The sequence below is a fragment of the Mobula birostris genome, chromosome 22 (assembly GCF_030028105.1).
Source record: "Mobula birostris isolate sMobBir1 chromosome 22, sMobBir1.hap1, whole genome shotgun sequence".
In the NCBI taxonomy this organism is placed as follows: domain Eukaryota; kingdom Metazoa; phylum Chordata; class Chondrichthyes; order Myliobatiformes; family Myliobatidae; genus Mobula; species Mobula birostris.
This window is the reverse complement of record NC_092391.1, coordinates 18665868-18689209: the sequence shown is the minus strand read 5'-3', so window position 1 is coordinate 18689209 and position 23342 is coordinate 18665868. Positions and strand designations below refer to the sequence as shown.

At 41.7% G+C, this 23342-nt stretch overlaps 1 protein-coding gene across 1 annotated transcript in view; it reads left to right on the top strand.

The window, feature by feature from the left end:
- The window catches only part of ass1 (argininosuccinate synthase 1), a 189098-nt gene that overhangs the window by 79987 nt on the left and 85769 nt on the right, over positions 1-23342 (top strand). Inside the window, exons 7-9 of the mRNA XM_072240198.1 lie at positions 2300-2370; positions 2652-2682; positions 23230-23320. Coding sequence (XP_072096299.1) covers positions 2300-2370; positions 2652-2682; positions 23230-23320 — 193 coding nt within the window. The remainder of the gene's footprint in view (positions 1-2299; positions 2371-2651; positions 2683-23229; positions 23321-23342) is intronic.

Genomic DNA, 23342 nt, shown 5'->3' with positions numbered 1-23342 from the left:
GGCATTTCTGCTAGTCTAAGTGTTGTGAACTGCTGCCACTGGTCACCAGGAGTACTTTTCTGTAGTGCTGACTAAAGGTAAACGTGCCCAGGGTAATGAATTACTATATAAGTTTGTTATCTATGCTTCAGTTTATTGTGTGTGATCTAAAGAAGGAATCCCACTATGGGAAGTTAGGAAATCATTCTTCGGTACATCACATCTACATCCTCTTCTCCCTCACCTCTCCCTTCCCAAGCATCCCTGTAAACAAATGTGGATTGTTTCTTAAGGACTTCACAGTTCTTATCCTTGCATCGTATCGAACAAAGTACTGGAAGGTGCTGAAGCTACTAAATAATTGAATTTCCTCTTAAGTTCTCTGGTATAGCCTTTCGTTCACTTTTTGGAGCTTATTTATAATTTGGAAATCACTTGTGGCAAACTTATATGCAAAACAACTGTGAACTTTCAGGAGAAATTCATAAGCTATGCCTGACTTTTAAAGTGGGACTTAATTCGATACTGGAATTGGCAACTGTCAAACAGTGAGTAAAATTCACTGGCCACATCTACAATATTGTAAGTCTAGAAATTATGGTTGTCCGAGTTCTGAGGGATAGTGCCTACATGTGTCCAATTGATGCAAAGATCAAACTTCACTGCATGTCTACAGTGAGGAATTCAGTGGAAACTTTACTCAGGCAACAGGTTATAGTTTACAACTTAACTGATGCAGTTGATGCCAACAGTAAAAATAAAGTAGTAAATTTATTATCAAAGTACATATATTTTTACCATTTTCAACCCTGAGCCCCATTTTCTTATAGGCATTTACAGGGCAAAAAGAAATACGATAGTATTTACTAACTATACATAAACTGATAAAGACTGACGACCAGCCAATGTGCAAAAAGTGAGTCTGTACGTTGTAGAATTAGTTCTGAGTTCTGGTGATTGATGTTTTCCATGCCAGTTCAGGCGGCTGATGATTGTAGGGTAATAATTACTTCTGAACCTGGTGCTGTGGAATCAAATGCTTTGTACCTCTTGCCAAATTGTAGTCAGAAGATGGGATGGCCTGGATTGCAGGGGTCTCAGATGATGGATGCTGTCCTCTCCATGTAAATGTATTTAGTGATGGGGGGGTTAGCTTGTGTTCGATTGGGGTGTGTCCACCACTTTCCATAGCCATTGCTCCCCCTGGGCTTTGACGTTTCCATACCAGGCCATGATGCAACCAGCTAGCATACTACCCATTGTGAATCTATAGAAGTTTGCCAGAGAGTTTGGTACCTTGCCAAATCTATACAAACAATAGTAAATCAAGTTGAGTTTATTGTTGAGTTGAGTCGTTTTCCGATCTCAGCAATTTACTTGCAAACATTTCATCACCACACAAGGAGACGTCATCGGTGTGCTGTCGAGTGTGGCGTGTCCTCCGAATGCTTGGCCTTTATATCCTTACCAAGCGGCTGATTGGTCACTGTTGTGGAAACTCAGTTGTGATGTGGGGAGGAAATCTCGTGCAGAACTTCGTGCGATGTCGTCTGGAATTTTGCCCGCTTTGGTTCATAAATAGGATGGAGGTGTACATGTTCATTGCTACTTGCACGAGTAGATGTATGTTCAGGTGCAAGGGAAAACTTGCTTGCAGTATAGTTGCAATTAAGGTAAAGTTTCAAGCTTATTAGGGGAGTAAAGGTTTGGGATTCACTTGATGAGTTGGAAGAAGGCTTGTGTTGATCATGAATATTTCCACACATCATTTCCCTTTGAATTATATCCTGAGTTCTACATACTGTGAAGTAATACTTACTGAGAGCAAAACACCCACAGTGCTGGAGGAACTCAGCAGGTCAGGCAGCATCTATGGAAAGGAAAACAGAGTCAGCGTTGGCGACTGTTTATTCATTTCCTTAGATGCTGCCTGTCTTGCTGAGTTCCTCCAGCATTTTGAGCGTGTTGCCTTGGATTTCCAACATCTGCAGATATTCCTGTGTTTGTAATATTTGTTGAGGTTTGGGTGTGTGGATGTCAGTTGACTCTAAAATGAGTGGAATGACAAATAACTATGAATACAGATACTGGAACTAAACCTAATGATGCTGTTTAATTATATCCATTCAATAGATGGATTGAGGTTAAATAGATTGGAATTCTTGAGTGCTTTTTAAAGACAAACTTGAACTTCTGTTTCTTACTATGAGCAATTACCTAGTATTTTGTCACTCAAGGCAGTGAGAAATGTTTTATTTGTGAGCCACCCCCTGTAGCACATGCCAACTTATGATTTTTTTGAATTCTGCTTGGATTGTAGGAACATGGCATTCCCATTCCGGTCACTCCCAAAAGCCCCTGGAGCATGGATGCCAACATCATGCACATCAGGTGAGTGAAGTCCAGCAGCTGATCTGTGTGGTTTTAGAAAGAGAAAACAGAGTTCTGAGCTTGGCTCCTCTATCACGAGCTGTCTGATGATTGAATATGCAAGAGTTTAAGTTTTAATTACTGATAGACATGCACTGTAGTCAGTGTTCTTTGCAGATTTGTAATATTTTAATTTTAACTACTAAGTAAATTATTATTTAAAATATTTGCAATCATAATAAGTTCAGACTCTCACACTGTAACTTTCACTCTGTGTACATTGATTTTATGTTTTCCCACAGCTACGAGTCTGGGATCTTGGAAAACCCCAAGGTAATATTTCATGACCTTGAAATACTCTCAGATATGCCATTAGCATAAAGTGTTATGTCTATGACCCATAATTTGAAATTTCATGGGGGTAGAGGGTGAAATGGCAAGGCCAAGCCCTGGTACCATTATCATCTGTGTTTTAAAGGTTTTTATTGCTGTTAAGATCAATGGGAAGGGAAACACTCTGTGTGACATTGTACAATACAATGTCACATCCAAACAATAAAGAAGCAATTAGACAGATGAGGCACATTCACAGAGGACTGCTTCAAAGTTGCCAGCTTGCAGCAGTGGTTTTTCCCATTGTGCAACGTAGGGTCTTGTTTGATCGAAGGTCATGAACTAATACAATTTTCGATGCAGCAGCATCCAATAGGCTGGCTTCCCCACTGCCATTAGCCATTTTCATGTCCACACTGCAGGCTTTTATCTGTTTTTACTATCATGTTTACTCATTTATGTGGGAGAGTGGTGGGTAAGCTGCTGGTGGGTTTTGTATAATCTAGAGGAAAATGAATTTTGCAGTAATGAAACTTTGCTTGAAAGAATTACAAAACTAAAACTGTCCTTAAGTGATGTAACATGTTGCCTTTAGATTATTGAATGTTGGAGGAAAGGTTTTCCATCCCTATCTGTGTTTGGCACCACACAGATCTATGTGGTAACACTTTAAAAATTAATGGGAAGTTGCAACCGTTAAGGCGTGTCTGTGTTCCTGCCACAGTCGGTAAGAAGTTCATGCTTCTCGCCGTGACTGCAAGGGTGTCCTTTGGGGGCTCTGATTTCCTCCCACACTCCAAAGCCATAGGGGTTAGTGGTTAATCGGACGCACGAGTGCAATTGAGCAGCACGGGCTCGTGTGCCAGAAGGTCCCGTTACTGTGCTGTATCTCTAAACGAATGAACTAAATGAAGTGTTGCTGCAAAGAGTCTGGAGGGGTATCTCTGGGTTGTGCCAATGGTGCAAGGCTTAAGATTGACGCTTGAATGGTTTAATGTCACACCAACCTTGGGAGGTTTTGTTACCTTGAAATAAACCAAAGTGCAAAAAAAATATAATCTGCACCTTAAATAACCATTGCAGCACCTTTACAGCATGCTAAGAATTTCCATTTCCTTTCTACTTAGCTAGTGACAATTGACAAGCTACTTTTGTGAATTTGATATAAAAAGTTGGCATCAATTTTACTTTTGCTGAATTAATTGCAGATAATGTGAAAGAATTCAGGTCGTAGTATTGTGTGAAATTCCAACCAGTGATGCTGGTGCATGAGTTCCGTTGTCATCTGTTTTAATGGAACCTTATGGACTTTAATGGGTTTATGAATGTTTATTCTAATTCAGTTGCTTGAATTCCTTGTATAGACTATTGGATTCCTAGATGAGAATTATAATTCACTTCGATCGATAACTTTTTAAACCTTCTGTATGGAAGACGACCTCCGCACTCCCAACAACCCCCTCCCCTCCCCAACTCACACACCTAAGTTGTATAATCTTGTATTAGAAGATCCCATATCCAAGCCTCAACCTGGATCTTACAGTCATACAGCAGAAGAAACTTCCTGCTGGCTTTTAAACTTCTGGCGAGCATTAAGGAGCGAAAAACCAATCGGTATTTTTCCTTCTGGCATCTGCCTTCAGTACTGGTGCATGTGTAGGTAGGTTGAATCCAGCTGTGATGCCCAAAGTAGTCCAGAGACAACACCGGAGCTGAGCGGTTACAATGACATAGCAGCAGTACTGTCACCCGAAAGAGGTGTTAAAACCTTCTGGGGGAAATGACATTAGAATCGAACTTTCTCCGGCTGAGGGCCTTAGATGCTGCTGTGATAAACGTCTGGCCAGAAATCTGAGGTGGGAAGACTTCTCAACCTCGATGTTAGTTGATTTGGCTGTCCTGATTTGAAAATTCAGATCTACTGCTTGACCCTGCGGGGAAGATTTCACATCATTACATCGAGAGATGTAAATTAATTGCATCACATTTGAGTGAGCACACAGTAACAAAAGCCAAGCACGGGAACTAACATTTGGAGCCAATGTTGTCATTGATATTTATGGTCCAAACTCGTACCTCTCATCCCTCTACCTAATATCGATGCAGCTACGAAGAAGGCAAGGCAGTGGCTACGTTTCATTAGGAGTTTGAGGAGATTTGGTTTCTCGCCTAAAACACTCAAAAATTTCTACAGATGTACCGTGGAAGGCATTCTGACTGCATCGTCGCCTGGTATGGGGTGGGGTGCGCTACTGCTTAGAATTAAAGTAGGCTGCAGGAAGTTGTTAAACACAAAATACTCTGCAGATGCTGGGGTCAAAGCAACACGCTGGAGGAACTCAGCAGGTCGGGCAGCATCTGTGGAAACGATTGGTCGACGTTTCGGGCCGGAACCCTTCATCAGGACTGTAGGGGGAAGGGGCAGAGGCCCTATAAAGAAGGTGGGGGGAGGGTGGGAAGGAGAAGGCTGGTAGGTTCCAGGTGAAAAACCAGTAAGGGGAAAGATAAAGGGGTGGGGGAGGGGAAGCAGGGAGGTGATAGGCAGGAAAGGTGAAGAAGGAATAGGGGAAAACACAATGGGTAGTAGAAGGAGGGGGAACCAAGAGGGAGGTGGTAGGCAGCTGGGGGAGGGGGCAGAGTGACGTAGAGATAGGGGAAGGGAGGGGGATGGAATTACCGGAAGTTGGAGAATTCTATGTTCACACCAAGGGGCTGGAGACTACCTAGACGGTATATGAGGTGTTGCTCCTCCAACCTGAGTTTAGCCTCATCATGGCAGTAGAGGAGGCCATGTATGGACATATCTGAATGGGAATGGGAAGCAGAGTTGAAATGGGTGGCTACTGGGAGATCCCGTCTGTTGTGGTGGACGGAGCGGAGGTGCTTGACGAAGCGGTGCCCCAATCTGCGTCGGGTTTCACCGATGTAGAGGAGGCCACACCCGGAGCACCGGATGCAATAGGTGACCCCAACAGACTCGCAAGTGAAGTGTTGCCTCACTTGGAATTGCTGTTTGGGGGCCCTGAATGGTGGCAAGAGAGAAGGTGTAGGGACAGGTGTAGCACTTGTGCTTACAGGGATAAGTGCCGGGTGGGAGATCCGTGGGGAGGGACGTGTGTACCAGGGAGTTGCGGAGGGACTGATCCCTGCGGAAGGTGGAGAGGGGTGGAGAGGGAAAGATGTACTTAGTGGTGGGGTCCTGTTGAAGGTGGCGGAAGTTGCGGAGGATAATGTGCTGGATCTGGAGGCTGGTGGGGTGATAGGTGAGGACAAGGGGAACTCTGTCCCTGTTGTGGTGGCAGGAGGATGGGGTGAGAGCCGAAGTGCGGGAAATGGAGGAGATGCTGGTGAGGGCATCATTGATGACGGCAGAAGGGAAACCACGATCCTTAAAGAAAGAGGACATTTGAGATATCCTGGAACGGAAAGCCTCATCCTTGGAGCAGATGCAGCGGAGGCGGAGGAACTGGGAATAAGGAGTGGGATTTTTGCATGTGGCGGGGTGGGAAGAGGTATAGTTGAGGTAGTTATGAGAGTCAGTGGGCTTGTAGAAGATGTCAGTGGACAGTCTGTCTCCAGAGATGGAGACCGAGAGATCGAGAAAGGGGAGAGAAGTGTCCGAGATAGACCAAGTGAATTTGAGGGCTGGGTGGAAGTTAGAAGTAAAGTCGATGAAATTGACGAGCTCAGCATGGGTGCAGGAAGCAGCACCAATGTAGTCGTCAATGTACCGAAGGAAAAGTTGGGGAGCAGTACCAGAATAGGTTTGGAGCACAGACTGTTTCACATAACCAACGAAGAGGCAGGCATAGCTAGGGCCCATGCGAGTTCCCATAGGAAGTTGTTAAACTAGTCAGCTCCTTCATGGGTACTAGCCTCCACAGTATCCAAGGCATCGTCAAGGAGCAGTGCCCCAGAAAGGCGATGTCCATTATTAAGGACCTCCACCACCCAGGACATGCCCTCACCTCATTGTTACCATCAGGGAGGAGGTACAGAAGCCTGAAGGCACACACTCAGCAATTCAGGAATGGCTTCTTCCTCTCTGCCATCCAGTTTCACCCACGTGCCTTTACAGCCATGTTTCATGACAAGGGCCCTCAGGGCATCTGTTCAACCCACCAACACTAGCTGTACTTTTTTTATTTATGTTTTTGCATTAATTTTAATTTAACTATTTAATATACATATACATAATGACTGTAATTCAGTTTGTTTTTCGATATTTATCAAGTATTGCATTATACTGCTGCCGTAAAGTTAACAAATTTCACGACATATGCTGGTGATATTAAACCTGATTCTGATTTGGATAATCCTTTCAATCTATTTTCTATCCTTACTTTCCTCGTGCTCATCAAGTTCCCTCACAGGGTATATTTCTGCCATGAGTTTATCGCTTATCCACTATGGAACTGAGTTTAACATTCCTCCTGCTGTTTGGATACAAGTGAAATGTCAAAATGTAGCTCTACCTGCCCCACGTGCCCTTTACAGCCATGTTTCATGACAAAGGCCCTCAGGGTAACTGTTGATCAGTGGAGTGGTTAATCATCTTAAAATCTGGCTCCCACAGAACTATTAGGAACACAATTAGAAAGGGCTAGGAAACAGAACATAAGAACATAAGGAATAGGAGCAGGAGTAGGCCATATGGCCCATCGAGCCTGCTCTACCATTCAATAAGACCATGGCTGATCTGGCCATGGACTCATCTCCACCTACCTACCTTTTCCCCGTAACCCTTAAGTCCCCTACTATGCAAAAATCTGTCCAACCTTGTCTTAAATATATTTACTGAGGTAGTCTCCACTACTTCATTGGGCAGAGAATTCCACAGATTCACCATTCTTTGGGAAAAGCAGTTCCTTCTCATCTTCATCCTAAATCTACTCCCCCGAATCTTGAGGCTATGTCCCCTAGTTCTAGTCTCACCTACCAGTGGAAACAACTTCCCTGCCTCTATCTTATTTTAATTTTATATAAGTTTCTATAAGATCTCCTCTCATCCTTCTGAAGTCCCAGGCGACTAAATCTCTCCTCATAGTTTATCTCTGAATCAACCTGGTGAGCCCTCCTCTGCACTGCCTCTGAAGCTGGTATATCCTCCCCACATTAATTGTTTAATGTGGGGAGAAAAACAGTTTATATTTAAGGTCGGTAGTATTTATCAGAGCACTTCTAATGGAGAGTCTGAAATGAAATCTATCTGTTGTTATGTTTGAAGTATGAATTGCACAATTTGTTTTGTTTTCAGTTTTCTCAGATCTGCTGTCTTTTGCTTTTGTAAATCTGTAGCCAAATGGAGGCAGGAACTACTGATCCTGTTTAGAGCAACTAGTGATTGGGTAGCTGGATGGATAGTGATTGATTTTGTGTTCGGACATGAAACTGCACCCGCTTGAAGTTTATAAAGAGTTGCCCTTATGGCTTGGTGAGCGGTGCGATCATTCAAGTCGAGTAAGATGTTCTCCTAAGGGGATTGTCTATTGGTGAGGCCTCAGTGGCTGTAGGAACCGATCCCAGATCCACATCTTGCGGTGCAGTGTTGGTACGAGTAATTGGTGGCTGTGGTTAGCGTTTGGGTCTTTTGGTTGTTCAACCCCCCCCCCCCCCCCCCCCTTCACAGCTGCTGCTTGTTCTCTGCAGCCCAGCTGAGGTCGTTCTTATGTAGCGCAGCTCCCTCTTGAACAGATTTCCTCCATGTATATCTTATTGAGTGCAAACCTTCCCAGTTTTTTGATATAATGTTGAGTACCTTCAGGCTGATTTAGATGTTATCTTTGAAAGGTTTTCTTTGCCTATCAGGGGCTCACTGACTTCCCTTCAACTGGAGTAAAGAATCTGTTTTGGAGATGTGAGTTAGCCATTGGATGGCATGGCCTAACCATTGGAGTTGGTATTGCTTTATCATGGAGGAGATAGTGTTCATGTTGACATCTTCCATTACACTGGAGTTAATGCATCTGTCTTTCCATCTGATCCTCAAAACCTTCCGTAAACATCCTTGGTGGCATTGTTCCAGGGCTTTCAGATGTCTACTGTCCATGATTCAGCTCCAAACAGTAACATAGGAAGGACGACTGCTCTATAGACCAAAAGTTTTCTTTTGACCTGTAGGTCACAGTCTTCAAAGACTCCTTTCCTTAATCTTGCATAGGTTCCACTAGGCTGTGGTTAATCTCTGAGTTGAATATATTTGAAGCAAGCTGCTGGCTCTGGTCTAGACTGTTCACCAATTTCAAACTACCTCCGATAACTATTGGAACGAAGAACTGGAGTAACTGAAGAATAACATGATGGATAACTTCGCAGTAACTTTAGTTAAAGTTTTTACAACTTAGCTTTCATTGATGACTGCCAGAAATCTCTTTTGAGTGAAGCAGTCACTGCTGCCTGCTGCAACCAATGGAAACTGGGTTCTGAAGGGATGACACCTAGATCAGTCCTTAATTTGTATTTTCATTGGAACATCTAAGTGATCTTTATCAGTGGGGCCACTGCTTTTCCAGCTGGGCTACAGTCCAATTTGTTGATAAGTTAGTGTGTTTTATGGAAAAACAGCACCTAGTTTATTTCTCAATGTGAAGCAAACTGTGATAAGATTTTCGTCATTGTGACTCAACTCTTGCTAATCTCACTTTGAGATCACCAAGTCATCTGAATTTGTGCTACTAGAAACATTGAAGATTTATTAAAATTTTAGAATTGTGCTTTCTGATTTTATATAGTTTCAGCGTATTTTTAATTTTCTAAAAACCTGGTCTGATCTATATACAAGGGAAAATAGTCAGCTCAACTGCCTGTGGAAAAACACACAGTCCTGAAGGAGATCTCCAGATATTTAATACAATACTGGGTTGACTTTTCTTTGCAATTAAATGCATCAACAGTGATACATTTGGAAGAGTTATGATTAATAGGTAATCATACTTGTCTGGTAAGTACAAATTGACACAATTATGCCAAGGTTTAATTGGAGAAATTGCTGCGTGTGTCCTGCCCGTTTCAAGATTTAGTTATTCAGTGACTCTTACTGCGATGAAGGCATACAATTAAAATTTGTTTATATTTTTATCGACACAGATGTAATTTACTTTAAGAATCAGAGTTTTAAAGATTTTTTTAAATGCAAACTTCTTTGATCAGGCCAATTTGCTTTGCAGTGGAACTCTAGGCTAATAGTGGGGAGTGGTGGTGGTGGGTGAAGGGAACGGATTCTGAATGTGTGCAGTGACGCAACAAGAACATTTGGCTACAGAGAATTGAAAGCAGATGGTATAACCATTTTCTGCTTTTGTGAGGCTGATTGAAGGGCAATGAGGCAGCTAATGCTGGAAAAGATAGAAATTTACTTGCTTTAACTTCATGCAGCAGCCTGAAAGACTTCATTCAGGCCAAGCTCAACAATATCAAGCGATTGAATAAATGTTATCAGCATCGATAGCTCTACATGATGGTTTAGTTCACGGCCCATTTGCCTCCAATTTCTTCTCTTCACTCCTTTCTGGGTAGACTTTCTTCAGAGTCTCTGCGGCTGACATTGCAGACTGGCCCTCCTACCGTGAGGGCTAAATGGAAGGCAGTGATACAGTGTACAAAACGATTTGTTTTCCTGAGCTGCAGCAAGCGGAACGCCGAGCAATCACAGAAAGCTGATCGAGCAGCAGTACATTTTCATTTTAAGAAGTAGTCGAGGTCAGATTAAAACGAGGGACATTCCGAATCCTTCTTTCAATGTTTGGTAAAGAGGAACAAAATAATTTAAGTAAAATTTTCTATATGTAGGAAGAGACTGGTTATTGTGTTTAAATAAAATGTATATGGAGTGAGCTTAAAGTGCTTCAAGTCAATATCTTTCAATCATTACTCTTTAATTGGTTCACCTTGTTTCTGTACAATGGCAACATTAACCCTAGAGTTACCAGTGAAGGTCATTGTGTAATTGTGCGGTTCTTAAAATAACAGAGCTTGGAGTATCAGCTGCCTCTAGTGAGTCTGTTAAGGAAATTATTTTTCCATGGCTTTATTTCCAGTGTCTGTGTGTTTTTAAACATTACTTAAGAACTATTACATAGCAATTTTATTTGCAACATCTTGCTACTGTCTGTAAAACAGAAAATACAATGGAAATCACCACAAGGTCTAAAAGAGTCGGCTTTAATTTCCAGAAATTTGTATGATCTGAATAAGATAAAAATGTTTTTGTTAGTCGCCACACTGACATATTACCTTGTGCTTGCTATAGCTTGTGGTCTGCTTCATTGTTTGCTGTCTGTTTCATACCAGTACGTCAATCACCCCAGTCCCAGCGCTGATGCAGTATTTTATAACTGTTTAAAACTGAAATAGAAAAGTGCCACCAGAACTTAAATTTACAATGATACGTAAAAGGTAAAATGAAATTTATTGTTAAAGACCACGGCAGAGTTTTTTCAGTTGAATGGTACATTTTAGATGGTGTAAGTCAGAAAGATTAAAATCATGGCCTTTATTATCATTGTGATTAGATTGGGTCCCATTCCATGCAGTGATTCTCAGTGTAATCACGCAGCTCTGAACTGGTCAATTGATGATCTCCCTACTCGGGCAGTGCTCCGGGGAAGTTGTGAAAAGAGGGAGAAATATTATTGAACCCCAAGTGCACCTGCTTTCCTGTTTTGTGCCGTATCCATCCCAGTCCCTGTTAATTCTTCTCCCTTTAATTTCGATTTGTTTTCGGTGTGAAGATGTCACAGGCAAGGCTAATCTTTGTTGCTCATCCCTAACGGCCCTTGAGAATAGGGTTCTGAGCTCGAACTGCTGCTCCCTTTCTGGTGAAGCTTCTCGTCACAAAGGCAGTGTCAGGATTTGGATCTAGCAATGTTGAAAGAAAATGATTACATTTGCAAGAGCAGATGGAATTCGACTTCAAGGGGAATCTGCAGGACATGATCATCTCATGTCCTCCTTGGTGGTAGAAAATACATCCTCTCAGTTTAGGAGATGTTATTGGAGCAGTTGGGTAAATAATAAGGTTGCATTTAGCTAATGTGGCATTGTACACCAATGAATGATGATAGTAGCTGGCCGGTGGCATAGTGGCATCCGCACTGGACTACGAAGCAAGAGGTCCTGGGTTTGAATCTGGCCGGTTCCTTGCCTGCTTTCCATTCGTGCTGGGTTGAGTACTGAATAGACAAAAATGCTAAATAAATGGTGAGGGTGCTGCCCATGTGCCACAAGGCACAGAAAGGAACAGCAGAAGCAAATGATTAGGGTGATGGATAGACCGCCAGCCATGCTGGCTATTTTGTCTTGGAGTCACAAACATAAAATGCTGGAGGAACTCAGCAGGTGAGGCAGCATCTATGGAAAGAAATAAACAGTCAACATTTCAGGCCAAGACACTTCCATCAGGGCTGGGCCCAAAACGTTAACTGCTTATTCATTTCCATAGATGCTGCCTGACCTGCTCCAGCATTTTGTGTGTTACTCTGGATTTCCAGCATCTGCAAAATCTCTTGGGTGTCTTTATGCTGTTCAGATGTTGATGGAGCTGTACTCGTTGCACTGTTGCCTCTTGTCTGGCAGATAGTAGCAAAGCTTTCAAGTCCCAGGAGGTGAGTCACTTGCCACAGAATACCCAGCCTCTGACATTGTCCTGTACAAAGGAAGGCCTTAATGAATTCCTTGTCAGTGGTGACTCCAGGTCATTGATAGGGGGGAGCTTGGAGACTGTAATGCCTTTGGAAGCAAAGGGGAGGAATTAGGAATCTTGTATCAGAGATGATGATTGGCTGGCACTTTTGTGGCATGAATGCCTCTTATTAGACTCTGCAGGAATGTTGTCTTGGTTTTATTGAATGAGCCGATGACGCCTTTCATTTTGAGTATTTGCAAAATGAATTGAACTTTGGGTAAAGTTTGTTGAAGCAGCTGGAAATAGTTGGGTTTAGGGCAGTGACCCGTGACTCGTATGGTTGATTGTCAAAAACTACACATACTTTCATGTGAGATGTGAATCCCCTTGATGCCCATTAGATTTATTTGGGTCCTTTGATGCCACACAGCCAAATGATGCCACCAATGACGAGGGCAGTGATTAAACCAACTGGAGCAGACTATTGCGATTTCTGAAGAAGGTCACTTCCTATTCTCTGATGATCACCTCGGCCTTGGAGTTCACCCTTGTTCAGTTGTACCAAATGTGCTACAAGATGAAACTTTCAAGATTTTGTAAGTTGAGAAGTCTGTTGTTAAACATAAGTGTATGTTTAACAATACTGCCGGGAGTTGAATTTCAGAGCTCTTCTGTTTGGATTTGGTCAAGAAATGACTCTGAGGAGAGTTAGAACTGTAGACTAACACCTCATGAAAACAGACCCTTCACTCAGCCCAACTTATTGTCGTTAATTGGAGGAAAGTATAGGGGGATGTCAGAGGTAAGTTCTTTACAGAGAGAGTGGTGAGAGTGTGGATTGTCCTGCCAGGGGTAGTAGTAAAGGCAGGTACACTAGGGAAGTTTAAGAAACTCTTAGATAGGCACATGAATAGTAGAAAAAGTTTAGGGTTATGTAGGATGGAGGGGTTAGATTGATCTTAGATTCGGTTATAAGGCAGTGTCAGTGAACACGAACATGGGCGATATTCTCCACAAAACTATTTCTTTCACTCCTTTTACGTCTTCCTTTTCTTTTAAATGTGGTCCTGGTACTTTTGGACCCTGTGATCTGCAGTTTTGATGGGGTGTTTTCAGGCCGATTGGGCAATCTGGCACTTTCCTGTCTCCAAGAAGGTTCTGGGAGGCAAGTGGCCTCGAGGCTAGGAAGCTCGCCTCGACTCCATTTCTCACCGATTTGCGTGATATGTATTTTGCGCAAGGGGAGGTGTTGATATTTTAGTTGCCATTTGTGTGATTTTTTTTACGTGTGGTGGTGGGATGGGGTGAGGCGAGGGGGTGGTTGACGTTGCCTTTTGCCCAATTTGTTTTTTATGCGAGGTAGGGTTGATGTTTGTCTATGAACGGGTTCCATAATTTTCTTTGTTTCATGGCTGTCTGTGGAGAAGACAAATCTCAGGGTTGATAATAAATGTACTTTGAATCCTTTGAATAAGGTCGCACATCGTGGGCCAAAAGGCCTGTACTGTGCTGTAACGTTCGATGTTCAATTGTTCTCTCCTGAATTTAGAATGAAGTCACGAGTGTCTTGTTCAGATCAAGATTACAGCTATCAGATAATAAATTAATATGCACTTAAAAAGTCCTAAGCCTAGAAATTACATCGTATTATGCACATTTTTAATGTATATTTTAATCAACCAGGAAGCTTGCATTACCCAGGGAGCTCACTTAGTAAAATTGGGTATGGGTCTTCTGCACACGTCAGTATGAATACTGAGGCAGCTGGGTGTGCTCTGGCATCATTGAAGTAACTGCTCTGTGCTTGGCTGATTACAAATACAGCCCGGCTTTCATGCTGAAATCAGTTGTAACTGAGAAGCACACATCAACCTTCTAGTGGTGCCGAAGGCCCAATCATAACTGGTCTACTCCCCCAGATGTAGCACCTACATTTGCCTCCGCTTAAGACATAAGATAAAGTAGCAGAATACGACCATTCGGACCATCAAGTCTTCTGCAGCTTTCAATCATGTCTGATTTATAATCCCCCTGAACCCCCATTCTCCAGCTTTCTCCCTATAACCCTTGATGCCCTTTCTCATCAAGAACCTGTATTTCCTTCAACCGATGTTGGTATATTAAATTGTTTTATTATTGTCACATATACTGAAGCTCAGTGAAGAAGTTTGTTTTGATCCATACAGTTCATTTCATCACATCAGTACGAGGGAAAAGCAATATCCAGTTCTGGCACCTTTACTCAAACATGATACTAGCTTTTAGACATGTTACAGTTCCTAGGCTATGGGCCATGATATCTAACTTGGTTTGCTGCTCTCACTCGTAAGGAAACATCTGACCTCCACATAGCAGTCTGGTCAGCTTCTTAGTTATTGTTAATCAAAGTTAATCACCAAACCACGCCTTCCTTGGAAATACTCCCCAACTCTTCCTTCACTACATTACTGACTGTATTGGAGCTGCTTCCTGCACCCACGCTGAGCTTGTCACTTTCACCAACTTTGCCTCCAACTTCCACCCTGCCCTTAAATTCACTTGGTCCATTTCTGACCCCTCCCTCCCCTTTCTCAATCACTCTGTCTCCATTTCTGGAGACAAACTGTCTACCAATATCTTTTATAAACCTACTAACTCCCATGGCTACCTTGCCTATACCTCTTCCCACCTTGTCTCCTGTAAGAATGCTTTTCCCTTTTCTCAGTTCCTTCATCTCCACCGCATCTGCTCCAAGGATACTGCTTTCCTTTCCAGGATATCAGAGATGTCCTCCTTCTTCAAAGAACAGGGTTTTGCTTCTTGCACCATTGATGCTGCCATCACCTGCATCTCCATTTCCTGAACATCTGTGCTCACCCCACCTTCCTGCCACCTTAACAGTGATAGAGTTCTTCTTGTCCTGTCCTAATGTCCCATGAGCCTCTGCATCCAACACATCATTCCCCACAACTTCCACCAACTCCAAAGGATCCTACCACCAAAGGCATCTTTACTTCCCCCCCACTCCCTGCTTTCCTCAGGGATCGCTCCCTCTGTGATTCCCTTGTCCATTCGTCTCTTCCCACTAATCTCCCTCCTGGCACTTATCCTTTGTTATGCACCTCCACTCTCATCTGCCAAAAGCAGAATTTCCCAGTGGCGAACTTTTTTATTTTCTATTCCCATTCCTGTTCTGATGTGTCAGTCTGTGGCCTCTTCTTTTGCCACAATAATGCCACTTTCAGGTGTGGCAGTAACACCATCTGGGTAGCCTCCAACTTGATGGCACGAACAATGATTTCTCCTTCTGGTAAAAGAAAATTCCCCTCCCCCTTCTGTCTTCTTCTATTCCCCAATCTGGTTTATTATCTCTTCTCAGCTGCCGATCATCTCTTCCTGGTGCCCCTCCTTCTTCCCTATCTCCTATGGTCTACTTTCCTCTCCTGTCAGATTCTTTCTTCTCCAGCTCTTTACCTTTCCCATCCACTTGGCTTCACCCATCACCTTACAGCTATCCTCCTTCCCCTCCCACCATCTTGTTGTTCTGTCATCTTCCCCCTTCCTCTCTAGTCCTGAAGAGAGGTCTCGACCCGGAATGATGACTTTTCATTCATTTCCATAGATGCTGTCTGACCGTTTGTGTTCTTCCAGCATCTTGTGTGTGTTGCTTTGGATTTCCAGCGTCTGCAGAATTTCTTGTGTTTATTAATCACCGCTTTTTAACAAATTTGTGTAAATGTCATCTCTAAGCTTTACAACATTGCCATTAGTTCACAAAGAGTGTTATTTTTGTACTTTTGTTGTCGGTCTTTTGTATTTCTAAAACTCGGAAACAGTTCCTGCCGTTTCATGTGTTCCCTTGCTTATGACATGAAATAATTCTAATGTCCTGTGGCCATCTTCGGCTCTCTGAATTGCTCATCTGAGACAAGAGAATGGTTTTACTACAAAACTCTTTTATTTAAAAGATAGATTAGAAGTCTTCCAGACTTCTAACAAAAGGAAGAGCAGGTTGTGAACCTAATCCAATTTTCCCTATGACTATCAGGGGTGACAGGGTAGAGATATGTCTCTAGCAAAAGAGGTGTAAGACACTCCTTCCCTCTGCTAGCCTGCAGATCACCCTTGGGTCACGTGAAACCATGGGAGCAGGTGGTCGATCGTCTTATGAGCAGCTGGTGCATATCACAAGTCCTGGTTATGCAGCCACTGATGCCAATCTCCGAAGAGTATTGATAATGGCTGGGGTCAGCCATCTTGTAAAGACACTGCCCAGAAGAAGGCAATGGCAAACCGTTTCTCCAGGAAAAATTGCCAAGACCAATTACAGTCATGGAAAAACTATGATCGCCCACGTCATACATAAAGAATGAACAGATGAATGACTATCATAACACAAATTCAGACCTTTTTTAATTAAATCAAAAGCTGCATGTTTCTTGGCATCACAGCTGGTCTTGTCTTCACAGTGTGTGAATGAATTGATTGTATTTTGGTCATATACAGACTTAACACTAAGTTTTTAAACTTATCCTTTTTTGAATGCTATATGGGATTTGGATTGTAGAAATCTGACTTTGTAGACAAAATGTTTCTAAGAGGTAAATTCCTGATCACACTACAGAAACTTCCCGATTTACAAAGCACATTGTTGCAAACGGATACTCCTCAGATTACAAACACTCAACTAGCATACAGCCCATTCATACAAAAGACCATTTGGGAGCCAGGAGGATGGATTTGCCTGTTGCTGCAGGGCTGTAGGCACCTTCTGGTATCCATGAACTCGGTCTTGGCCATATTTCTGACTTGCAAACTGATTAGCTTACGAACAGTTCACAGGAACAAAACCCAGCCCTAATTTGGAGAACGACCGATAGTAGGAAAAGTAGATTTGAGTAGAAAAATATTTTAAAGATCTTTCTCATTTTTTTTTAATAATCTCAACATTATAGCATCATGTTTACTATTTAGTAACTATTATAGCACAACCAATCCCAACAGCCATTCAATGACTTCCTTTGCTCAGTAACCTAAATTAATTGTGCCAGCAGTCCAGTGTTGAAGATTGACAGATATGGATTTTGTTAAGGATGGCTGCATTGTTTTGTCAATCTACTCTAAATATTTGGACAATTTTCTTTCTAATACAAACTTTTTTGAAGGAGGAAGGATATTTTTGTGGGTTATGCTAATTTTTGTCAAATACCTCAGGCTCATCCCTCATTATAATTCACATTGTTGCAATTAAGAACAAGTTTTAACCTTTGTACGCAGTGTTTGATACAATTCATAAACTGTATTCTTGCCCTGTAGCCAAGCTATCTTTAAAAGAAAAGACCTATCACCATGCCACGATTGATACTGCTAGTATCTTAAATAAAGCATTCCATCTATTGACACAGAAATATTCTCTAAATGGCTTCATCTTAAGCTCTCCTATCACAGGCACACAAAATACCCATTTTTTTTAATAAACTGTGGTGGTCAGACATCTGCCAAGGTCATAGATCTGCAATGGTTTTCATTCAATACCAAATCAACTCAAATTTTATATCAACTGCAGGCTTTGCCTCTTGCTTGACTAGCTTTTCTAAGCCTGCTCTCACTCCAGCTGAGCACATGTCAAAGGATGAGATGAAATCAGCTTGAGGGGAATTAAAGCCATGGTTTTTCTAACCTTTTAATATTATCACAACATCACCAAATTCAAAATAAACTTTTTAAAATTTCCATTCTGGAAGTCTTTATATATACATTAATATCATAAGTTAATATCTGAAGCTTATTTTTGTTCCATCACCACAAAAAGAGATTAAAAATAGCGACGCAGGGCTCATGGGTTCATTGTCCGTTCATAAATCTGATGGTAGAGGGGAAGAAGATCCTCTGAGAATTGCTGAAAACGTATGCGCATGAAATTACAGTTTGCAATAATCTGATTATTTTGGTTGCTGAAGAAGAGAGAAGTTGTTGCAAACTGTGAAATATTGCAGCAATTATTTCTCCATCTACATGGAGAAAAACATGTAAATGCTTTAATTTGTGAAGAACCCTTGCAGGATTTGTAGTTAGTGCTGAGCTTGATTGGTAATGCCCTGTTTCACTGTCACCTTCTGCAGTTCCTATCTGTGTTTCAGCTGCCAAAGTTAGAGATGAGAACAGGATTTCAAATAGGATCTTATAGATTCCCATGACTATAAAAGAGATTCCTATAGTACAGGTCGTGCCCCTTATTTGAAATTCTAAAATATGAAAAATTCGAAATCCTCTTTTTCTTTTTGAGCACTGACATGATGTCACAAATGGAAAATTCCACAAGACACTGGGAAGGTTCCAGGCAATGCGTAGGTCTCTGTGAACCGCAGACAGTCCTGAGAAGAGAGCTCACATATATAATGAACAGAAGTTAATGAAAAACACTGCATAAAATGAAAAAATGAAGATCTCGATTGTGTATTGACAGAGTGTATTTGTCAGCGTCGGAGTGAACATACTGTATGTCATTTAACAGTTTGCTGATCATGAAAGAAGCAAAGCTCTATCATATTGAACTGAAAATTAAAAGTAATTGTGAACATTGCAGAAATTTAGCAAAGGGCACGGCATTAAATTTTTGAAATTTATGCTGCTCGTGAAAATTAGCACCAGAACAAGTCTATGATGCTGATTATTACCTTTATTATACCTTACATAATACCTAAAAAAAATACAAATAAAGTATACTGTAATCATTTAATCAAAACACGACATCATATATGGAGTCTGAAAGCCTGCCATTGCCTGTTGCTGTTCAGCAGCTGATTCTCCTGATGCTGCTTTTGTTACCCGAACACACTATATTTTCATTACATTAATGGTATGTAATTAATTTTTACTGTTAAGTACATATGCATAATGCACATGCGTAAGACAAAGACTGCTTACCAGTAGCACATAAATTCAGAGTTGAAATGATGGCAGTCCCAAGCATCTCATTATATATAACATAATCCAAAAAAATCCAAAACACTTCCAGTCCCAAACATGAGAAAATCTGTGAACGCTGGAAATCCAAGCAACCCACACAAAATGCTGGAGGAACTCAACGGGCCAAGCATTTTGGATAAGGGATACTCAACCTGTATTGTAAAATTAAAGCATATGGCTTACGTACATACCTTCATTCCCACAAATGGCATAACTAGTTTCCCCTCTCTCCCTCTCCACTTTTAGTAATTGTTCTTTCCGATTAGTCTTGTACACTTTTGATGTCCTTCATGTGGAGGAGTGTTTACCACATTGAGTGTTTATTTTATATTTTCTGACTTATGGACTTAAGTAAAAACAGAATTTGTTCATTATAACACACACAAAATGCTGGAGGAACTCAGCAGGCCAGGGCAGCATCTATGGAAAAGAGTAAACAGTCGACGTTTCGGGCCGAGACCCTTCATCAGGACTGAAAAGAGAGATGAGAAGCCAGATTCTCTTGTTTAGAATTAATTCATTACTGAGGACAGCCTGCAAAACTCAACTATCAGAGTACATAGATGCGATAGTTTTAAACTAGTTTAAACTATTACATCTGTTCCATTTAAAAACGGGTAGTCTAAGAACACAGATCCTGCCGAAGGGTCTCGGCCCGAAACATCAACTGTGCTCTTTTCCATAGATGCAGCCTGGCCTGCTGAGTTCCTCCAGCATTTTGTGTGTGTGTTGCTTGGATTTCCTGCATCGGCAGATTTTCTCCTGTTTGTCAGTTGTTGTTGCCCCTCCTTTCATTCACATTTTATTTTGTAGCTGTTGTGGGTTTTGTATTTACTTTGAGATTTGCCCGGGAGTACATTTCTATGATGAAAGCAAATGTTGGTGACACAGCACTAATGGATCCAGGCAATAAATGTGTGCTCCCAGCATTTTATTCCTATTTGCTGTAAAAATGCATAACTATTTCCTTCAAGTTTCCCAGATCAGAACGTTTGAAGTTTAGTTAAAACCTTGCCAGTGCTGCTTTGCAGGGAGGAGGTACAGGAGCCTGAAGGCACACATTCAAAGATCTCCTCCCCTTCTCCATCAGATTTCTGAATGGACAATGAACCAACCCATGAAGACTACCTCACTATTATTTGCACTAATTATTAATTTGATGTTAGTTACTGCCTGTTATGTTGCTGGCGTCTAGAGCAGCATTAATTATATATCTTATTGAAATTTATAGCTGTTTTTATGTATTGCATTGTACTGCTGCTGCAAAACACCAAATTTCACAACAAATGTCCGTGATATTAAACTTGAGACTGAGTCTGATTCTAAAGCCCATTGATGATGAAAGGGGAAGAAGATCTTTAATAAACATTTTTCCCCCCCCCCCTTCTGCTTTTCTAACTTTTTCCTCTGTGTGAGGCAACCTACGATTTGCCTTCCTCTGCAATATAAAGGTTGAGGTTCTTTAGCTTGTATCCTGTATCACATAGAACAAACTAACCTGTATCCATGTGAGACAGCATGTACTCTGTCCTGACGAAGGGTCTCGGCCTGAAACGTCGACTGCACCTCTTCCTAGAGATGCTGCCTGGCCTGCTGCGTTCACCAGCAACTTTTATGTGTGTAGCATGTACTCTGTGATCACTTTACCTAATGAAGTGAACGCTGACTGTATGTTTGTGGTCTTCTGTTGCTGTACTCATCCACTTCAAGGTTCGACATGTTGTGCGCTCAGAGATTCTCTTCTGCACACCGCTGTTGTACTGCGTGGTTATTTGAGTTACTGTTGCCCTCCTGTCAACTTGAACCAGTCTGGCCATTCCACACTGACCTCTCTCATTAACAAAGCGTTTTCACCCACACAACTGCTGCTCACTGGACTTTTTTTTGTTTTTCGCACCATTCTCTGTAAACTCTAGAGACTGTTGAGTGTGAAAATTCTAGGAGATCAGCTGTTTCTGAGATACTCAGACCACCCCCTCTGGCACCAACAATCATTCCACAGTCAAAGTCACTTTGGTCACATTTCTTCCCCATTCTGATATTTGGTCTGAACAACAACTGAACCTCTTGACCATGTCTGCGTGCTTTTATGCGTTAAGTTGCTGCCACGTGATTGACTGATTAGATATTGACATTAACGAGCAGGTGGACAGGTGTAGCTAATAAACTGGCTACTGAGTGTAAGTCACAGAACCAGCATTAGGAGAGACTGCAATGCTTGCAGAATGAATTGACAAGTAAAAACATCTTTAAAAAAAGCTTTTTTTTGTCTTTTTGCACCACTACATTTCTTTCGAATGTACAATGCTGCAAAATGGTGGGGGAATGTAAAGTGGAAGCTCCTTTTAGATAAATCTGAGTCACGCAGTTCAAATACTTAGTCATCTGTTATTCCATAGGTCACTGCTTCAGTCTTTGAACCCTTTGTTGAGTGTGAATTCAACTACCTGTGCAAGTTCCATTATTTAAAGTCCTTTTTAAGAACAGCATGAGAAATGATTAGGTTTCTGCTCAAATTTTCACAGAACATTTACTTCAAAATGGTTGGAATTTTCACCATGAACTCAAACTAAATTGAAAAATTTGCAAGTTTTTTTTTTCTCTCACACGCAAACTGAGATTCCTTCTACTTCGGCAGTGCCTTGACTCTGGTACTGAAGTGCTATATTAAGTGAAACATTGAGGGGAAACTCACTGACGGGAACCTGTTCATTAAAGGGAACAAGGTAAAACAGAAAGTATATTGCGAATGTCAGAGCAAGGGGTGGAAGCTATTTCAAGAAGCAGCGATTTCATGAATATCTTTTGCTCTTAGGATATAGAATGATATAACTTAGCATGGGACCTTCAGCCCACGGTGTTGTGCCAACCTATTCAGCTATTCTAAGATCAATCTCACCCTTCTCTCCTACATAGCCCTCCATTTTTCTTTCATCCAACTCAGAGTCTTTTAAATGTCACTGATGTTTCTGTCTCTACCACCACCCCAGCAGTGCATTCCACCACACCCACCTACCTCTATACGTGCCCCACCTTAAAATGATGCACCCTCCGATCAGCCATTTCAAAGTTCAAACTAAATTTATTATCAAAGTACATACACGTCATCCTGAGATTCACTTTCTTGTGGGCATTCACAGTAGAATAAAGAAATACAATAAAATCAATGAAAAACTACTCACAAAGACCGACAGACAACCAACGTGCAAATAGTCCGTGCAAATACATAAATAAGTAAATAAATAATACAGAAAACATGATATGAAGAGTCCTTGAAAGTGAGCCCATAGGTTGTCGGAACAGTGCAGTGTTGAAGTGAGTGAAGTTGTTTATCCACGCTGGTTCAGGAGCCTGATAACTGTTCCTGAACCAGGTAGTCTGGGACCGAAGGTTCCTGTACCTCATTCCTGATGGTAGCAGTAAGAGGAGAGCATGGCCTGGATGGTGGGGGCCCTTGATGATGGATGCTGGTTTTTTGTGGCGATGCTTCTTATAGAAAAGCCCAGTGGTGGAGGGAGCTCTGCCTATGATGAAATAGGCTGTATCCATCACTCTTTCTATGTCTCTTATCATCTCTTTTAACCAATTTCCCCCGGGATCAATAACGTATGTCTATGACTATGACTATCTTGCACACCTCTATCAAGTCACCTGTTATCGTCCTTCGCTCCAAAGAGAAAAGGTCCCACCTGCTCAACCTATCCTCACAAGACATTTTTCTGTTTGAAATTGGCCAGCGTAGGCTCTCCTCAGATGGGAAACAGAATTTTTTCAGCCTTTTGTTATATTACTGCATAGCAAATAAACTACAAGTATTGGAGAAACTAAACACAAGCAGCCAATCTTCCTCTCTCAAAATGATTTAAGTACCGCCTAATATCAGAGTACAGAATGGCGATTTTGGAAGCCTGACAACATTTTAAGTGTGCTAGTGAAATATTATAGCTAAAGTTGATTTTCTTTTGCTAATATGACAGAACCATGCACCAGATGGTATGCTGACCATGACAGTTGACCCAATAAAGTCCACGGACATTCCTGACAAACTGGAGATTGAATTCAAGCACGGTAAGGGATTATTTTATTCCAT